Source organism: Eutrigla gurnardus, assembly GCF_963514095.1.
Source record: "Eutrigla gurnardus genome assembly, chromosome: 1".
Classification (NCBI taxonomy): Eukaryota; Metazoa; Chordata; class Actinopteri; order Perciformes; family Triglidae; genus Eutrigla; species Eutrigla gurnardus.
Genome location: NC_139915.1, coordinates 29,526,468 through 29,540,667, shown reverse-complemented (window position 1 = coordinate 29,540,667; position 14,200 = coordinate 29,526,468). Strand labels below are relative to the sequence as shown.

General features: G+C 42.2%; 1 protein-coding gene across 1 annotated transcript; it reads right to left on the bottom strand.

The window, feature by feature from the left end:
- Nucleotides 1-3,475: 3,475 nt before the first annotated feature.
- LOC311015105 (gonadotropin subunit beta-1-like) lies at nt 3,476-4,501 on the bottom strand. Its single transcript, XM_084012182.1, has 3 exons — nt 4,416-4,501; nt 3,810-4,033; nt 3,476-3,695 (listed from the first exon to the last, which is right to left on the bottom strand). The coding sequence occupies exons 2-3, from the start codon at nt 3,969-3,971 to the stop codon at nt 3,492-3,494; spliced, it is 366 nt and encodes a 121-aa protein (XP_083868308.1). The 5' UTR covers nt 3,972-4,033; nt 4,416-4,501; the 3' UTR covers nt 3,476-3,491.
- Between the last annotated feature and the right edge of the window lie 9,699 nt (nt 4,502-14,200).

Here is a 14,200-nt window from a genome sequence, read left to right as displayed (position 1 = left end):
CTAGATGGCGCCAAATAAACTGAGCTGCACCCAGTTTGGTGCGCCTCAGGAACGCTGACTGATGAAATCTTCCATTACTTAAATTCAAGCCACCAAAACCAGAAAACGACACCAAAACATCCAGAAACCCATGTGGGATATTCATGAGCCCATTCAGAGCCCCACGGGCTTTTAACTGTCGATAAGAAAAGGTGCTGTTGGGTAATAGTGTGCTCTGGACTGTGCAATATATAGCCTTCTTTAAAAAAAAATCTATTGTCCTCAGTTTATATAAAATTCCACTCGGGGAGAAATGAATCACCGGCTGACAGAGAGTCATCCACTACTAGACGGCCTCCATCCCCTCCCTCCAGCTGAGCCACGGCCTCGTCTGGAAACTTGATCAAACGTCCATCTGAATATTGGCTGCGGCGCTCGTTAGCGAGGAGAGAGCAGGAACCCTCTGGGGAGCCGCTGGATGAAAACAAGCCGCTATTAAAGGACACCAGCAGATATCCTGCAGAGTTCACAGTGGAGCAGAGGTGTGACAGGAGAGTGTGTGAGGAGTTTAAAGGCTGAGACGAAAATCTATGAGCAGGAGGGCGTGAGGGTCAAAAGGACAAAGAAGATTAAGTAACGGCCCATGTGTTTGCAATAGAAATAATACATCTTTGGATAAATTACTCTACAGATTTGTGGCCATCATCTTTGGTTTGCCAGCGTTTCTACAGTTAGATCGCTCTATTCTCCTCTTCCTGAGTTCCCTTGGTGTCACATCGAACCCTGCACTCCCTCTGCTGGTTGCGTAACCTCGGGGTGTTTGTATTGATGCGAAAGAAAATGTTGATGTTGTGATATAACGGCGAAGGAAGCGGCGCCCTGAGGCCACGGTCCAACTCTACACGCCAGCTTGTATACGAGCAGCTTAGGTCAGCTTCGCCTGCAGGGTCGGTCATCGCTCCATCGAGTCTCAACGCCTTTTCTTCCAAAAAACAATCTGAAAACTTGTCCAAGAAATACTTCAGCTCCCTCGTATATGTACTCATTTTTCACCCTGAACCTGCTTCAGTATATATAATCAGCATTCCGCTGTCTCAAAGTGAGAAAATACTCTGGAATCTTATTTCTTTTACGACCTGAGATTGATTGTTCTGTTCCCTTGAGTTTGATCATAAATCATTCCATTGATTGTCTCACTTATTAGAGGATTCTGTGACCGCGCTGGAAATATTGATGCCCTTTAAATACAAGTGTTCAAAATCACTCCAGATGAGACTCTACAGCAAACATGTCAAACATTCTATGGTCGTTTTTATCCACATCTTCTTTATAAAGCAGAACTTTTGGGCACGTTAGTGGACTTGTTATAAAGAGTACTACACTCTCAGAATAAATGGTTCTACATAGAACCTTAAATGGTTCAATCAATATCCCCAAATTAAATGTATTTGAATGAATAACCCCTAATATTCAAAATGTTAATAACATACAGTAAACCCATTGCCAACACAAATCTAATGTGAAAGGGAAAAGAAGCATCCATCCATCCATGTACACACACACACACACACACACACACACACACACACACACACACACACACACACACACACACACACACACACACACACACACACACACACACACACACACACACACACACACAGGGCTGTGTTTATGTATCTTATATATAGTATATTGATACATATTTCAGGGCTTTATTAGTTTATTGTCTGTATTAATGATTTCTTTCATGCTTTTCAATAAAGATTTATTTATAGACAAATTCTTATGCACTGGGCATTTTGCCAAATATATCTTTTAAATCGACTACTGTGAATAATCATTCCCAAATAAGGTGAAACCGGTGAAGTAAACGCGTGGTAAATGTTGTGAATTCAATCCAAAACACTTCGACATCAACCAAAATAATGATGTAAACTATAAACATCACTAACTTTGGGACATGGACACTGGTCTCCTGGTTGAAAGTTTGCCTAATCCTCCCGACCTCCTTACAGCAAACATTAAACACTAAAAATAAACTGCAGCATGAACCTTTTCTCAATGAATTCCTCCACCTGATAACTGCTGACGGCACACATTCCTGTCAGCGTGAATAAGATGCTGTCCTCGCTGAAGCAGATCACGTTAGGAGGGAAAACGGGGAAGTTGCCAAGTCGCCACACTGAAGGTAATTAACAGCTCCTCATATTAATGAGCTCTCCGTCATTAGCGGAGCCACTCGGGTTCGACAGCCTCTCCGGATTAATAAGACGTTACTCTAACAATCTGCAGACTCAGAAGCTGCACCTGCGTTTTTCTCTAAAAGCAAGCCTTTTTTCCCTCTAACTGTATCATAGAAACAGTCTCCAGTGGACTTCAGGGTAGAGAGCTGATGTATTTGTCCCTTCACTTCTCTGCAAGGTTGTTCATCAATCCTGCTCCCCTTTTTTTGGATTCTAGTTTCCTGGAGTTGAAGGTAAATTTCCTCAACTTTGAAATAAATTGTAAATGGAGCTGCATTTATATAATAATATATTTTATTCTCGACCACTCAGGGGTTGAAAAACAATGCAGAACAAAAGCATGCACCAACTTCACTGCTGTGGTTTGACTTTTGTCCGAGGTGAGAGAGTATTTCATGTCACTGTTGAGTGCTGCGATTAAGTCTTCCTCAAGCCAAAGCACACAGTTAAGGCTGCTAGCAGATCCAGTTGTTTAAGGCAACTTAAACCTGTTTCCAGCTGTTATGCTAAGCCAAAGCTAAGCTATGACTGTAGCTTTGTATTTGCACTGCACTCAATGGGGGTTACAGCAGGTTTTGTGTCCGCTGGCACCGCAGTTTCCCCTCGATATCTGCAAGCTTCCTCCTTCCATGTCTAAATTCATGGGGAGGAGATATAAATGCTCCAAATCTCATTTTATGCACCTTTAATGGACACAAGAGTGGCACAGATCCTCTCGTCTAACATCAGCATGTTTCACAAATTCGTCAAATGTTAGGGTCAATTGCAATAATGGCTCAAGTGCAGAAACAAATATGCAAGATTTAGCTTAGGGAGCAGTTTCTAAATGTAGTGTTACCTGCTGAAGTGAGCCACTGAGCAGCAGGCACTTTGGATATACCGCAAACTCTATATTTTCATTTCCACCTGTCAAAAAAAAAGAGGTGAGGCCTGCTGTTTTTCTTATAGGATGACCTCAGCATGAAAACTTGGATCGCAGGATTACTGAACTTTAGGTGTCAGTCACGAAAAGGGAGACTGTTGGAGGAATTTAATCTCTCAATCGGCCTTCATCACGTTAAAGTCATCTCGCCACATAATCTACAGACAAGTTCTTCTGCACTGCCTTTTCGTCATTGGTGTTAACAGCTAGAGGACGGAGCAGATTAAAACGTGTGACTGAGGAAAACAAAAAGACAAAAATCCAAGAAGTGATATCTGTTTATTAAGAGTCGAGTGACACAAAGGATGATTAAGTGAATGTAGGATAGATGATAGGTTCCATTAAAAGGAACAGCTGGCTAAGTTTCCACGATAGCGCTTGCAGTCCGTGTCTTCGTCCGGGTTACAGACGCGACACCTGCAGTTTCTGGCCACGGGGTAGGTGACGCCCTCCGAGCATCCCTCGATGTACTTCACCTCGTAGGACCAGTCCCCGTTACAGGTGTTCTGTGTGGACCGGTAGTCAGTGCCGATGTAGCCCGGGACCTGTGACCGACACCAGCACACCACGGTAAATTATAAAAAAAAAACATGGACGTAGAGTATGCAATTTGTGATGACATGGCAAAAACATAAATGGCCATTTTAGCTGTGAAGTACCATTTGGAAACACTGTCCTTCACATTTGGTGGTGTTGATTTCCACGATCCTGCCACAGACCTCCACGTTGATGGGGACGGTGGCCAGATGACAGCGGAGTAAGCCGCAGCGCTGCCCAGCCCCTGCCAGTGCCAGCACTGCTGCCATGACAACCAGCTGCATCCTCTGCCGGGTGCAGCACAGATGCCTACCACAAGAGGGGATCGGGTCTCACTTCAGGCACCCTGAAACGAGCCGTCAGGCGAGGATGAAAGTCATCATCAGCATCAGGGTGATTATAATAGTTATTATATTATATAGTTATTTTTTATTATAAAATGTCTGAAAAAATAATAATATATATGTATATGTATATACTTTTTTTGCAGTGCCTCTATCAATAGAAATTAATTTCTTCATTTGATTTGCCCTATCAGACCTTAAAGAGTTGGTTCACATCAATTAAACCATGAAAGCATATGGATGAATTTGCTTTTATTTATCAAGGCAATAAAGACATTGATCTCGGAGATTTCCACCACAGTAATAATGTAATTATGTCTATGGTTCAAGTTCAAATCAGCTGCAAAGCTCTCATTATGTTATTGAAAGGAAATGAAAACGTACCTGTAGAGCTCTGTTGTCACTCTGAACCAGTCTCCTTTCTTCTGTTACTCTCTCAACATCTGTAACAGCAGTCAAACCTGCGGCCGTCCTCCCCGTTACTTAAATAGTGCTGCTCATAAATCCGTTTAATCTCTTGGACCTCGGCCGCGGTGATATTTCCCCCCACGTGTTTGGATATCGAAAGAGCATCTTTTTCCCCTTAACATTTGGGAGGAGGCCCGCGACTCAAGGCCTTTCTTTCCACGCGAGGGGGCGTGAGTCGCTATCTACAGATATCTTGATTAGATTAGCCAGTCGGGATTAGATGGACAGCAGAAATACATAAACAAAGCTCTGCCCACGCCGTGAGATGGAAAAGACTGGCTCCAAAGTCTTTGTTTTTTTTAAATCTTTTTCAAACCACCTAAAGCTACTATTGTGTATGTTATTTTATATCATTCTGGAGTTGCTTTTTGATGTGTTGAAGGATGAATCATCCCAGTAGAAAGTGTTGCTTTCAGCTCATTCATCACTCACACTTACTTTACTGTCAAATCAAATAAAAAAAGGCACTGTCGGGGCATCTTTGTTGATTTCTGTGCATGATGATCCAGAAGTCAAAGCAACATCTTCAACTGTGGCTAACTTTGTCTGCTCACTCTCAATCGGTATGAATGTTATTAATAACGGGCTGATTTAGTCACGTGAGAAGTAGTCAGATAATTTACAAAAAAAGTACAAAAAGTCTCTGCATTAAAGTAAAAGTAATCAGCTGAATATACTTAGTACAAGTAAAAGTACTCCACCTTTCAGAGTATTATAGCATCACTGCAGATTACTGGATCATTATCACTAATGCAGTTTAATTCACGTTTTTGCTGGTTGAGTTACTGCTTGAATACAATCAAATGATTCGTCTGTCTCTTACAAATCTGCAAAGCAACATACTGGAAGTAACAGGTAATCTTACTCCTCAAGTAAAGTATAAAAACCTCTAAATTATACCTTCCTTTTCCAGCCTCCAAGCTACTGTTCTGTTTACTCTGCTGTAAAGTAACAAAGTGAGCGCTGCACCAGGAGCCGGACGTCTGCAGTGACAGTACAATAGAAGTACTCGGGGAGCGGCCCGGCTCGTCTTCGTCTGCCCTTGCAGCCACCAGGGAATCTCCCCAGCATCCTGCTGACCCGACACCTCTAACGAGGCTGCAGGGGCTCGTCCTCTACACGCCACTTCCTCTAGCCCAAACGTCTCGTTATCAGCCCGCGTATTTGTCCTTTAAGCAACACTATTCATAGCTGATTAATCTTGTATTATTAGGAGAACACATCATTAGTCATTTTCTGACCAGACAGTACAGCAGCTGGTTATTCCTCTTAAAATGAGCACATTGAAACTGAAACATTGACTTATTAAGCAGGAAGCTGAGACCATTGATATGCTAATTACAGATATACCTTTTCTATCACAATGAACCTGGAATCTGGAAAGGTCTTTTAAGTTAAAGTCACATATATATATATATATATATATATATATAAGTTTGGCAAACGTGTGTTGCAGCAAGTTTAAAGAAAACAAACAGTGAAGAAGCTTTAAAAACAAATGTCCTGGTGAGCATCTTATGTCTGTTTCTTGTCACATTAATGTCCGACGGGAGTCCGTTTAAAAGGTGATGGATGAGGTGAAGGTTTCCGTGCCGAGGATGGTTTTCTGGGTCATAACTCTAAGCACTATACTATAAAGAAAAGAAAGGAAATCTCATTTGTTTGCAACAGCTCAAACAAGCTTTATATGAAGTCTTGCATAAAACAGCTCCGAGCTATACGTCTTGCTGACATCGCAGGTTTAAGTCACGAGTCGTTGGTTTGGAGCTCTGCAACAGAGTACTCTCGTTTTTTGTTGGGTTTTATTTTTTATATATAAATATATGTCTACACATACACACACACACACACACACACACACACACACACACACACACACACACACACACACACACACACACACACACACACACCGTAAAACGCTGCCACAACAGCACGGACAGCAGCCACGAACCCACTCAGTCACACCTTGCTGTCCTCTCTGCAGAGCCTCGCCTCCACCATCTGCTACTGTGCGAGTCACAGTCGAAAACAGACTTCTTTAAGAATCATTGTGTCGCATGGAGAAAGAAAAAACACTCGCGGCCCTGAACGCACCGGGCTGAGTGTCCCCCCCCCCCTCCTCCACCATCAGGTCCAAACAAACGCCTCCACAGCCCTGCCAAGGACGAGCCTTTTGTGTGGATGTTTCTGTGTGGACGTTATAGGTGAGGTGCGTTCATGTGCATCGACTGCTGATGATCCTTCACTGTTCTTACCGTCTTTGTTTGTTTCTATTGCTGTTATGTGTTTTATTGTAAGCGTATGTGTGTACCTTTGTTTGTCAGATATCTCATGACCATGTGATTTACAGCGTACTCTTTCTTGGCCGTTTTTTCCTTCCATAACATGTCTTCTTTCAGACTAAATGGGTCTCATTTGCATATTTCTACATCACATTTCATAAAACGTGTCTTCTTTTTACCATATTGTATTCTCTTAACTGTGTTGTCAACAATACAGAGATTTACAGCCTTTTTTTCCTCAGACACTCAGCTAGAAATCTGCCCTTCAGTTCACTAAACTTCCCACTTTAAGTCCTTCTATATCTATATAAGGTTTTTACAGAGGGTTTGTTCATATATCATTCACACCTATATTTATAGAATATTTATTCGTAAATAAATGGACAAAATTTATTATTTTATTTCATTATTAAACTTCGCTCTGAAAACCTTTGTCTCTACAACACAAGGAAACACGTTTGGCTTCATCCAGTGCTCAAATTTATTATCTCAAAATTTGCATATGTATGATACGATAATGCCTCATTTGCATGTTTAAACGTACATTATGTGTTGTAGCATATTGGCCCAACACAACCCTTCGATTAGTCAAAAAATGTTCTTCACCTATAAATAATCTAAAAATCCAACAGATTATCAATTCATGCTCACCTGCATGAACATGTGCTATAAGCACACGTCAGCCGACCCGACTGTGTCCACAAAGTGAGGAGAATCTCAGATAACAACGCACACAGAGGGAGAGTGACATCATTCTCTGCTCAGGTAGATATTACTCCACTAGATCTTTACATAACAAATAAGCTATCGTGATATTGATTTCTACCACGTTGCTGAATTATGTTTTGCATGCAGGCTTATGCCCTTCATCGTCAAAGAGGAAAAGTAACCGACAAACTGAAACTTTCCTCGTGTCCACTGATGCAAAACACCGACAAGGTTAAAGAGTTGTTGTTGCATCATCAGCTCCAACAAAGTCTCAGACTTTTCTGACTTCATCAGCCGGTTTTGAATGGCATTCCTTTAAAAAAAAGATGGCACAATGGAAACTTTTAATGGATTTACAATATTCGTGTTACTTTTGAATGCAGGGTTTGACAGGTTTTGAAATTCATAAATAAATAAATAAATAAATAAATAAGTAAATAAATGCATGCTCTGCCGTGCATCAGAATGACTTCATCTCTACAAAGTGAATGTTGAATAAATTGAATTTTCTGGCTGTTTCAATAAGATGCAGGACGGGTTTTGTCAACAGACGCAGCCGTGTTGCAGCTCTGGCATCAGATCAAAGTGCATCCAAACTTGTGTGTAAAACGGCTCCCTCTATCACCTCTTATTATTACTGACCTCACTACTCCCCCTGGTGCTGACTGGGGTGGATGCACACAATATAGTGCAAGGGGTGAGTGTGTGCATGTGTGTGTGTGTGTGTGATGGGTGGAAGGTTTCCTACAGAACATGTTGTTGCAGACCAGTAAAGAGCTCGTCTAATGTCTCAGACACAGAGAGAGAGAGACGACTGTGAAGACGAGCTCTGTAAAGAACCGCTGAGTGATACTTGCACCGTCAGCAGTTGCTGATTATTTCACAAGCATAAGCCTCCGCATTGGATTTTTGCATTTTGTTTCAGATTTATGAAAAAGAAACACAGTGATTCAGACATTTAGACAGAGAGACTGCGCAGGCAACCCAAAATATCCCTGCAGGATTAATACGACTGGAGACTTCAAAGCACCCGAGGGAATGATAAGGATTCCTTAGAGGAATGCTGCAACAGTTACGTGCTCTGGAATAGAAAGCTTCTTGTCCTAATTAGAGCTTATAAGTCAAACGGATAGCATGAATCAAACGGGCTAAACGGGCTGTAGCTACTGGGTGCTGTGCGTCCCAGCACCGGGCCGGCGGCAGAACCTGCAGAAAAACCAATTATCTGCACGATCAAATTAAACCAGGGAGGTTTCAAAGGCGCAATGAATAACACTTTTATTGTCCCGTAGCGCAAAATGATCCAAATAAATCTGTGGTAGCAATAGCCTGGGTTGATCAATAACAGTGACTCGACAGTTACCCCGCCAGATGCTGGGATGTCTGGCCTTTTCAAGATTCTGAAGTGTTTTTTTGACATTTACATCTGGCGGTGTATTCACAAACATTCAGAGAATACTTCAGAGATACTTCTAGCAAGTAGTATTAGTTCAGGAATGATTTGGGAAACATCTCAGAGCAGCTCCGACAAAGAAAGGGACAGAACAGAAATAAAACGGGATCAGCCATTTTCATGTGTATCAGGGCGACCGGTGTAGCACGCTAACTTCCGTATAAACCAGACCGACTTATGGAAAGACCGATAACAGTGGAGTAATATTACGAACGTAGACACAGCAAATTAGTAAAATTGTAAGACTACGCCAACAATCCCTCCACTCAGCGTAGGAAATCATCATTATCACCAGATGAGTGACAACTTTGTTGAACTCATTTTCTGTAGACAGTGTAGCATTAAAGCATGGTGGAATTGGAGAAGCTAGCTAGCCAACTGGTGGAGAGCTGGCTATGTGGCTAGCTTGCTGATTCCACCTTGCTTCAACACTACACTACAACGGCCCCTCCGCCTCATTCCCCACCCGCCGCTACAAAGAAGATCAAGCTACCTACCTAGCTACCTAGCCAGTTCATTCATCTCTAGCGCTGCAATATCACAGTCACCATAACAACCAACTACAAAAAGACATTTTTCTTTTGTACTAGTCTTAAAGACAGTTCAGTGTCCCTTCTACTCCTGTTCTACTTCTAGACCTTGTTTTAAAGAGGTGCGAAAAAAATAGAGGCTTACTTGCGAAGGAGCCCATTCCCATGCTGATAGTTGTTGTATTTATTTACCATGCTGGTAGTATTAGTATTTAATCTACTTCATATTACCGCTTGGATCTGGTTTCTGTATCTATAAACCAGCGAACAGCATTTTATCTCTCAGCGTTGATTACTTTCATGTCTGCCGTCATTGAGATGGGTGGGCGATGTGAGCGAATCTCCGATGAGATCGACCACCAACGTCATCCCTGAGTGCTTTCATCAACTCACTGTCATTAAGCGTTTGAAGAATATTTCTCCTCTTTGTCTTTAGGCCATTTCTCTCTGATTAAGAAACTCTTTAAGCCTCTTAAATGTCACCTCAGGGGCTTTCCTAAGGGCTATTTGTGAATTCTTTTTTATCCCTACTTGTCTTAACGTTAATGTCAAGCTGAAATTAAAAATGTGCGTTTTCACCCTTTTTAGATCAAATCCTTCATCCTGGAAAGCAAAGTCTGACACATGCATACTTCAGCTAGTACCAACAAGATTTCAACCAATAATATCGTGACATCCATCAAATGATCTGTACGTTTGGCTCTTGGGCTAATATTTTGCACAAATCGATGTTATGTCCCGCCTGCCGATCCCATCTAGATACTCTTGAAATGCAATTTCAGCTCGATTTTAAGGGGAAATTCTTAGAAAGTGTCATAATTCTAAAAAAAATCTTCAGATTCCTTCATTCGGAGCAACTTTTTGTACTGGGACGCTTCATAAATGCAGGTTTCCAAATCAAAGTTATTATTATAGAATAACATCTTATTATTCCGCATTTTATCATGAAGATTCTGTGATCTCTGATTTACTGGCCTTTATGGTAAAAGACTATTTGTTATGGCCGCCAGCCACTATATGGCTTATTGTGTATAGTATCCCCCCCTTTTAGTTAAGCGTCATTATTCCACAAGACTGGCCACATTAACAACAAAATACCGGATTCAGTGGCTTGTCTGAGGCTTCCAACAGTCATTACTCAAAGGAAGTAATGCATAGTTAATTGCTTCTTTCGACAGTATTGCATTGTTTGACCAGTCAATAGCCGAGCATGGCCATTTGTTAAGACTGCTGGTTGCGGTCCAGTCTTCAAAGCGTCTCTGCTGCTGGGGTTTTTACAGGGACCCGATGATGGCAGGTCCTCCAGTAGAGGTGCATTCAAGTGTCACCCCAAGGCTCCTTGTTATCCGTATGGATTTATGAATGTTTGGCTGAAATCTACAAACCTTCCTCAAAATATGATACAGCCGAAGAAGCCGAAGAATCCCTTCCTGTTGTATGGAGCCCATAATTCTTGGGTGAGCCCCAGAACTTAATCTCGGAGCCACTCTCATAAGTGTGTGTGTGTATGTGTGTGTGTGTGTGTGTGTGTGTGTGTGTGTGTGTGTATGTGTGTGAGTCATTTCCAAAGGCTGGGAGATTTTATTTGAGTCGCCAAATACATTTTTGCAGAATTTCTCCCTCGTAATCTTTTATTTAAACATTTCTATCTGCAGTACACCTTTCAGTCACACAGGGGAGCCTGAATGTTCGTATTGTTGGGATGATTGTAGTCTACTTGTAACATTTAGTCTGATATGAGCAGCTGGAGTAGATTCTGCTAGTTTCACTTAAGAGTTCAATAACACACATAGAAAAAGAAAGAGTTTGTCTTTTTTTTTTTAAAAAGTGGGCCCCCAGAACAGAAAAAAGTTTGTGAAACACTGTTTTAAATTCGTTTTTCTTGTTAAAACAGAGTGATGACTTACTATTTCATCCTCAATGAAAATGTTGCAGTTACTGAGAAAAATGAGAAAAAAACAATGATTTATTTGACCCGGCGCTGGTTTGTTTCCAACAGAAACATGCACTCAAATATCACTTTACATAAGGAAGAGCTTTTAAGTGAGTTTGTATTACAATCATAAAGATATTAACAGCTTTTACGACGTGTGCTTACATCAAGATTAATGCTGCAAACAACCCTGAATGGATAAGAAATCATGTTTAATTGGTGCTAAACTAACAGATTTCTGAATGAATTCAACCAATTGTATTGGTGTGGTGACGGAGGATATTCAGCTAGTGTGGCTTTAAGAGAGAAACGTCAGACGGATGATACTTCCTTGTGGTTTATAGCATTAATGTTCCTCTGCAACAACACCGAGGGGCATGTTTATGCAGAAACTGCTACAGATGTAGCTAGCACATTAGTAAAACCTGACAAGTAAGGGTGATGGTTGTTTGTTTGTTTTTTCTACATGTTTTGAGGATTTGTCACAAGTAAATCCCCACTGCCGTGGACATTTAAGTTGTTTTGTATTGTAATGTAACAGCTCATTACTTGTCTGAGCAGCTGCTGATTTCACATCCGCGACTTTGTGGTTTCTTTCTGATAACTATTGACTAAACTGTTCTGGGACGCAGTAAAAAGATAATGAACAAATAAATTAATTTTCTCCTTAAATGGTTGGCATCCGTTCTAAAGTGTCTATTCATTTCAGATGTTTGTAAAACAGAGCTACACTTGTATTTTTTTTATTTGAAATATGTATTGATAGGACTGATTTTTAAACCAGTGTGTCAATAGGGAGAAAATAATACTCTGAGGATCAAGTATTTTGAGTGCTTTAACATTTTTTTACATTTACAATTTAAACTCCCATCCTTGTGCAGGTTCAGGTGAAATCTTAATTATGGATTTCTGGTCATATTGATCATATATATTACTTAAAGGTGCGGACATCTTCTCCTAGGATCATTTTTAAAGGTAAAACAGGACAAAAAAACAACAGGACCTTTTTTTTAGGAGGATGGATTGAACTGAAAACTGCAAGTGCAAACGCGTTTTACAGCCAGCAGTTACACATAACTACGTTACTGAAGTAATCCATTACTTTTTTTTTCCGGGGGGTTGATGGGGGTAAGGACACCGGTTGCCACCCGGCAGTGATGCTGAAGGACAGATGAGGCTCGGGTGTGAGACTGCAGCACGGTGCGCAGTGACCGGCTGCGTCCACTGGGGGAGGACCGAGCACCGCATGCACGCGCTGCGGTACACGAACGACTTTCTCACCGAGGCTCTCCATCATCACACACACGCACACGCACAATAGATGGGATACCGGAGTATAGGTAGGGCTACGGCGGCAGACAGACAGATGTGTGATGCCCAGACCGGACCACGGGGCCGTTTCCCGTCGCCTGCGCGAAGGGGAAACTTTTACCGCCGTCGCGTCTCTCCGCCGTGACCGCGCGTCGCTGTCTTTGATGCCAACTCGCCGCTCGCACACCTGCTTCTGTTTTCCTTTTTTTCCCTCCTCCTCCTCTTCTTCTTCTTCTTCTTCTTCTTCTTCTTCTTCTTCTTCATCAATGATAATTGCTGCTGGTGAACCGGGAGCGATGCAGCAGAAACGGAGGCTGAAGTGGCGATAGATCCTGTTGAATTGAGACAAAACGTCGAGACGCAGCCACAAAAAAAAAAAAAAAAAAAAAAAAGAAAGAAAGGGGGAAAAGTGTCCGTCCACGGGGTGCGTCAGAGTACGGATGGATATAGTGGATGATATTGGTCGCTGGTTGGATACGACGAGGGGTTTGTGATATTACCCCCCTGAATCAAGACGGGAATTTGGGCAGAAGCGAAGAACTGCATCCTCACCTAGCCTACCTCCTCCTCCAGAAGAAGATTTGTTTGTAGGGGGAGGGGGGCGAGGCGGTTTCGTTTGGCCCCTTTTTCCACATGTAAGTATGAATGTCAGAATGAAGGGAGGCTGTTTTTTAAAGGGCAGTAAAAAAAAAATCATGCGTAATGTCTGTTTATAACATGTCTGTCTCCCGTGCATTCATTCCCATGTTTCCCCCCAGTAATAATAATGATAATAATAATATGCCTGTGAAGTTTTACCGCCCTTGCATTGCAAAAGATGCGTAGTATCCTAGACAACGGGCATCAATGTGAACACATCTCCCTGTCTCAGTCCAAACCAACCGCTGTTTCTCTCTACTCTTTTCCTCGCAGAGACGAAGTCTTTGATGAGCTCCATAATATAGATCCATATCAAAGATCCAGCTGTTTTTTTTTTTTTTTTTTTAAACTCTCAATACATAAAATGGCAACCAGGAGTGACCACGGAGGATCAAACAGACGCACTTGGGCGCACGTCGTGGAGGAATGAACCACCTGATGGGCACCGGAGGAGCCGCGGGGAGACTGTGTCGAGCTTGTTGACTCGCTTGATTTATGATGCCGAAGAAATAAAAAAAAAGGGTGGGGGGGAGCTGCAAGTTTGACACAGAGCGCCTGCGTAACAGGCTGTGTGCCACCGGCCCCTCACGTTTTTTTGTTTTTTTTTGTTATGGTAATGATGTCATAAAATATTAGGGGGAGGCCTGTGCCTGAACGGGAAGACAGGCTGATCGATGCCTCCTATACCATGTAAGCCGCCACATGGACTGCTCTCCACTGGACCTGATTGAGATGTGCTCGTTTTTCTGACATTCTCGTATTCACGACCGATTGGTGGAACCGGTTAATGCCTCATTTTTCTCCCTCTCTCCCCCCCCCCCCCCCCCTCTCTCTCTGCGCGC

What these genes read in the sequence shown, in the direction of transcription:
- LOC311015105 (XM_084012182.1), bottom strand. Translation starts at nt 3,971, where the DNA reads ATGCAGCTGGTTGTCATGGCAGCAGTGCTGGCACTGGCAGGGGCTGGG. An exon ending in AAGGACAGTGTTTCCAAATG is followed by an intron (nt 3,696 to 3,809) that starts GTACTTCACAGC and finishes TGTCGGTCACAG; the next exon opens with GTCCCGGGCTACATCGGCAC.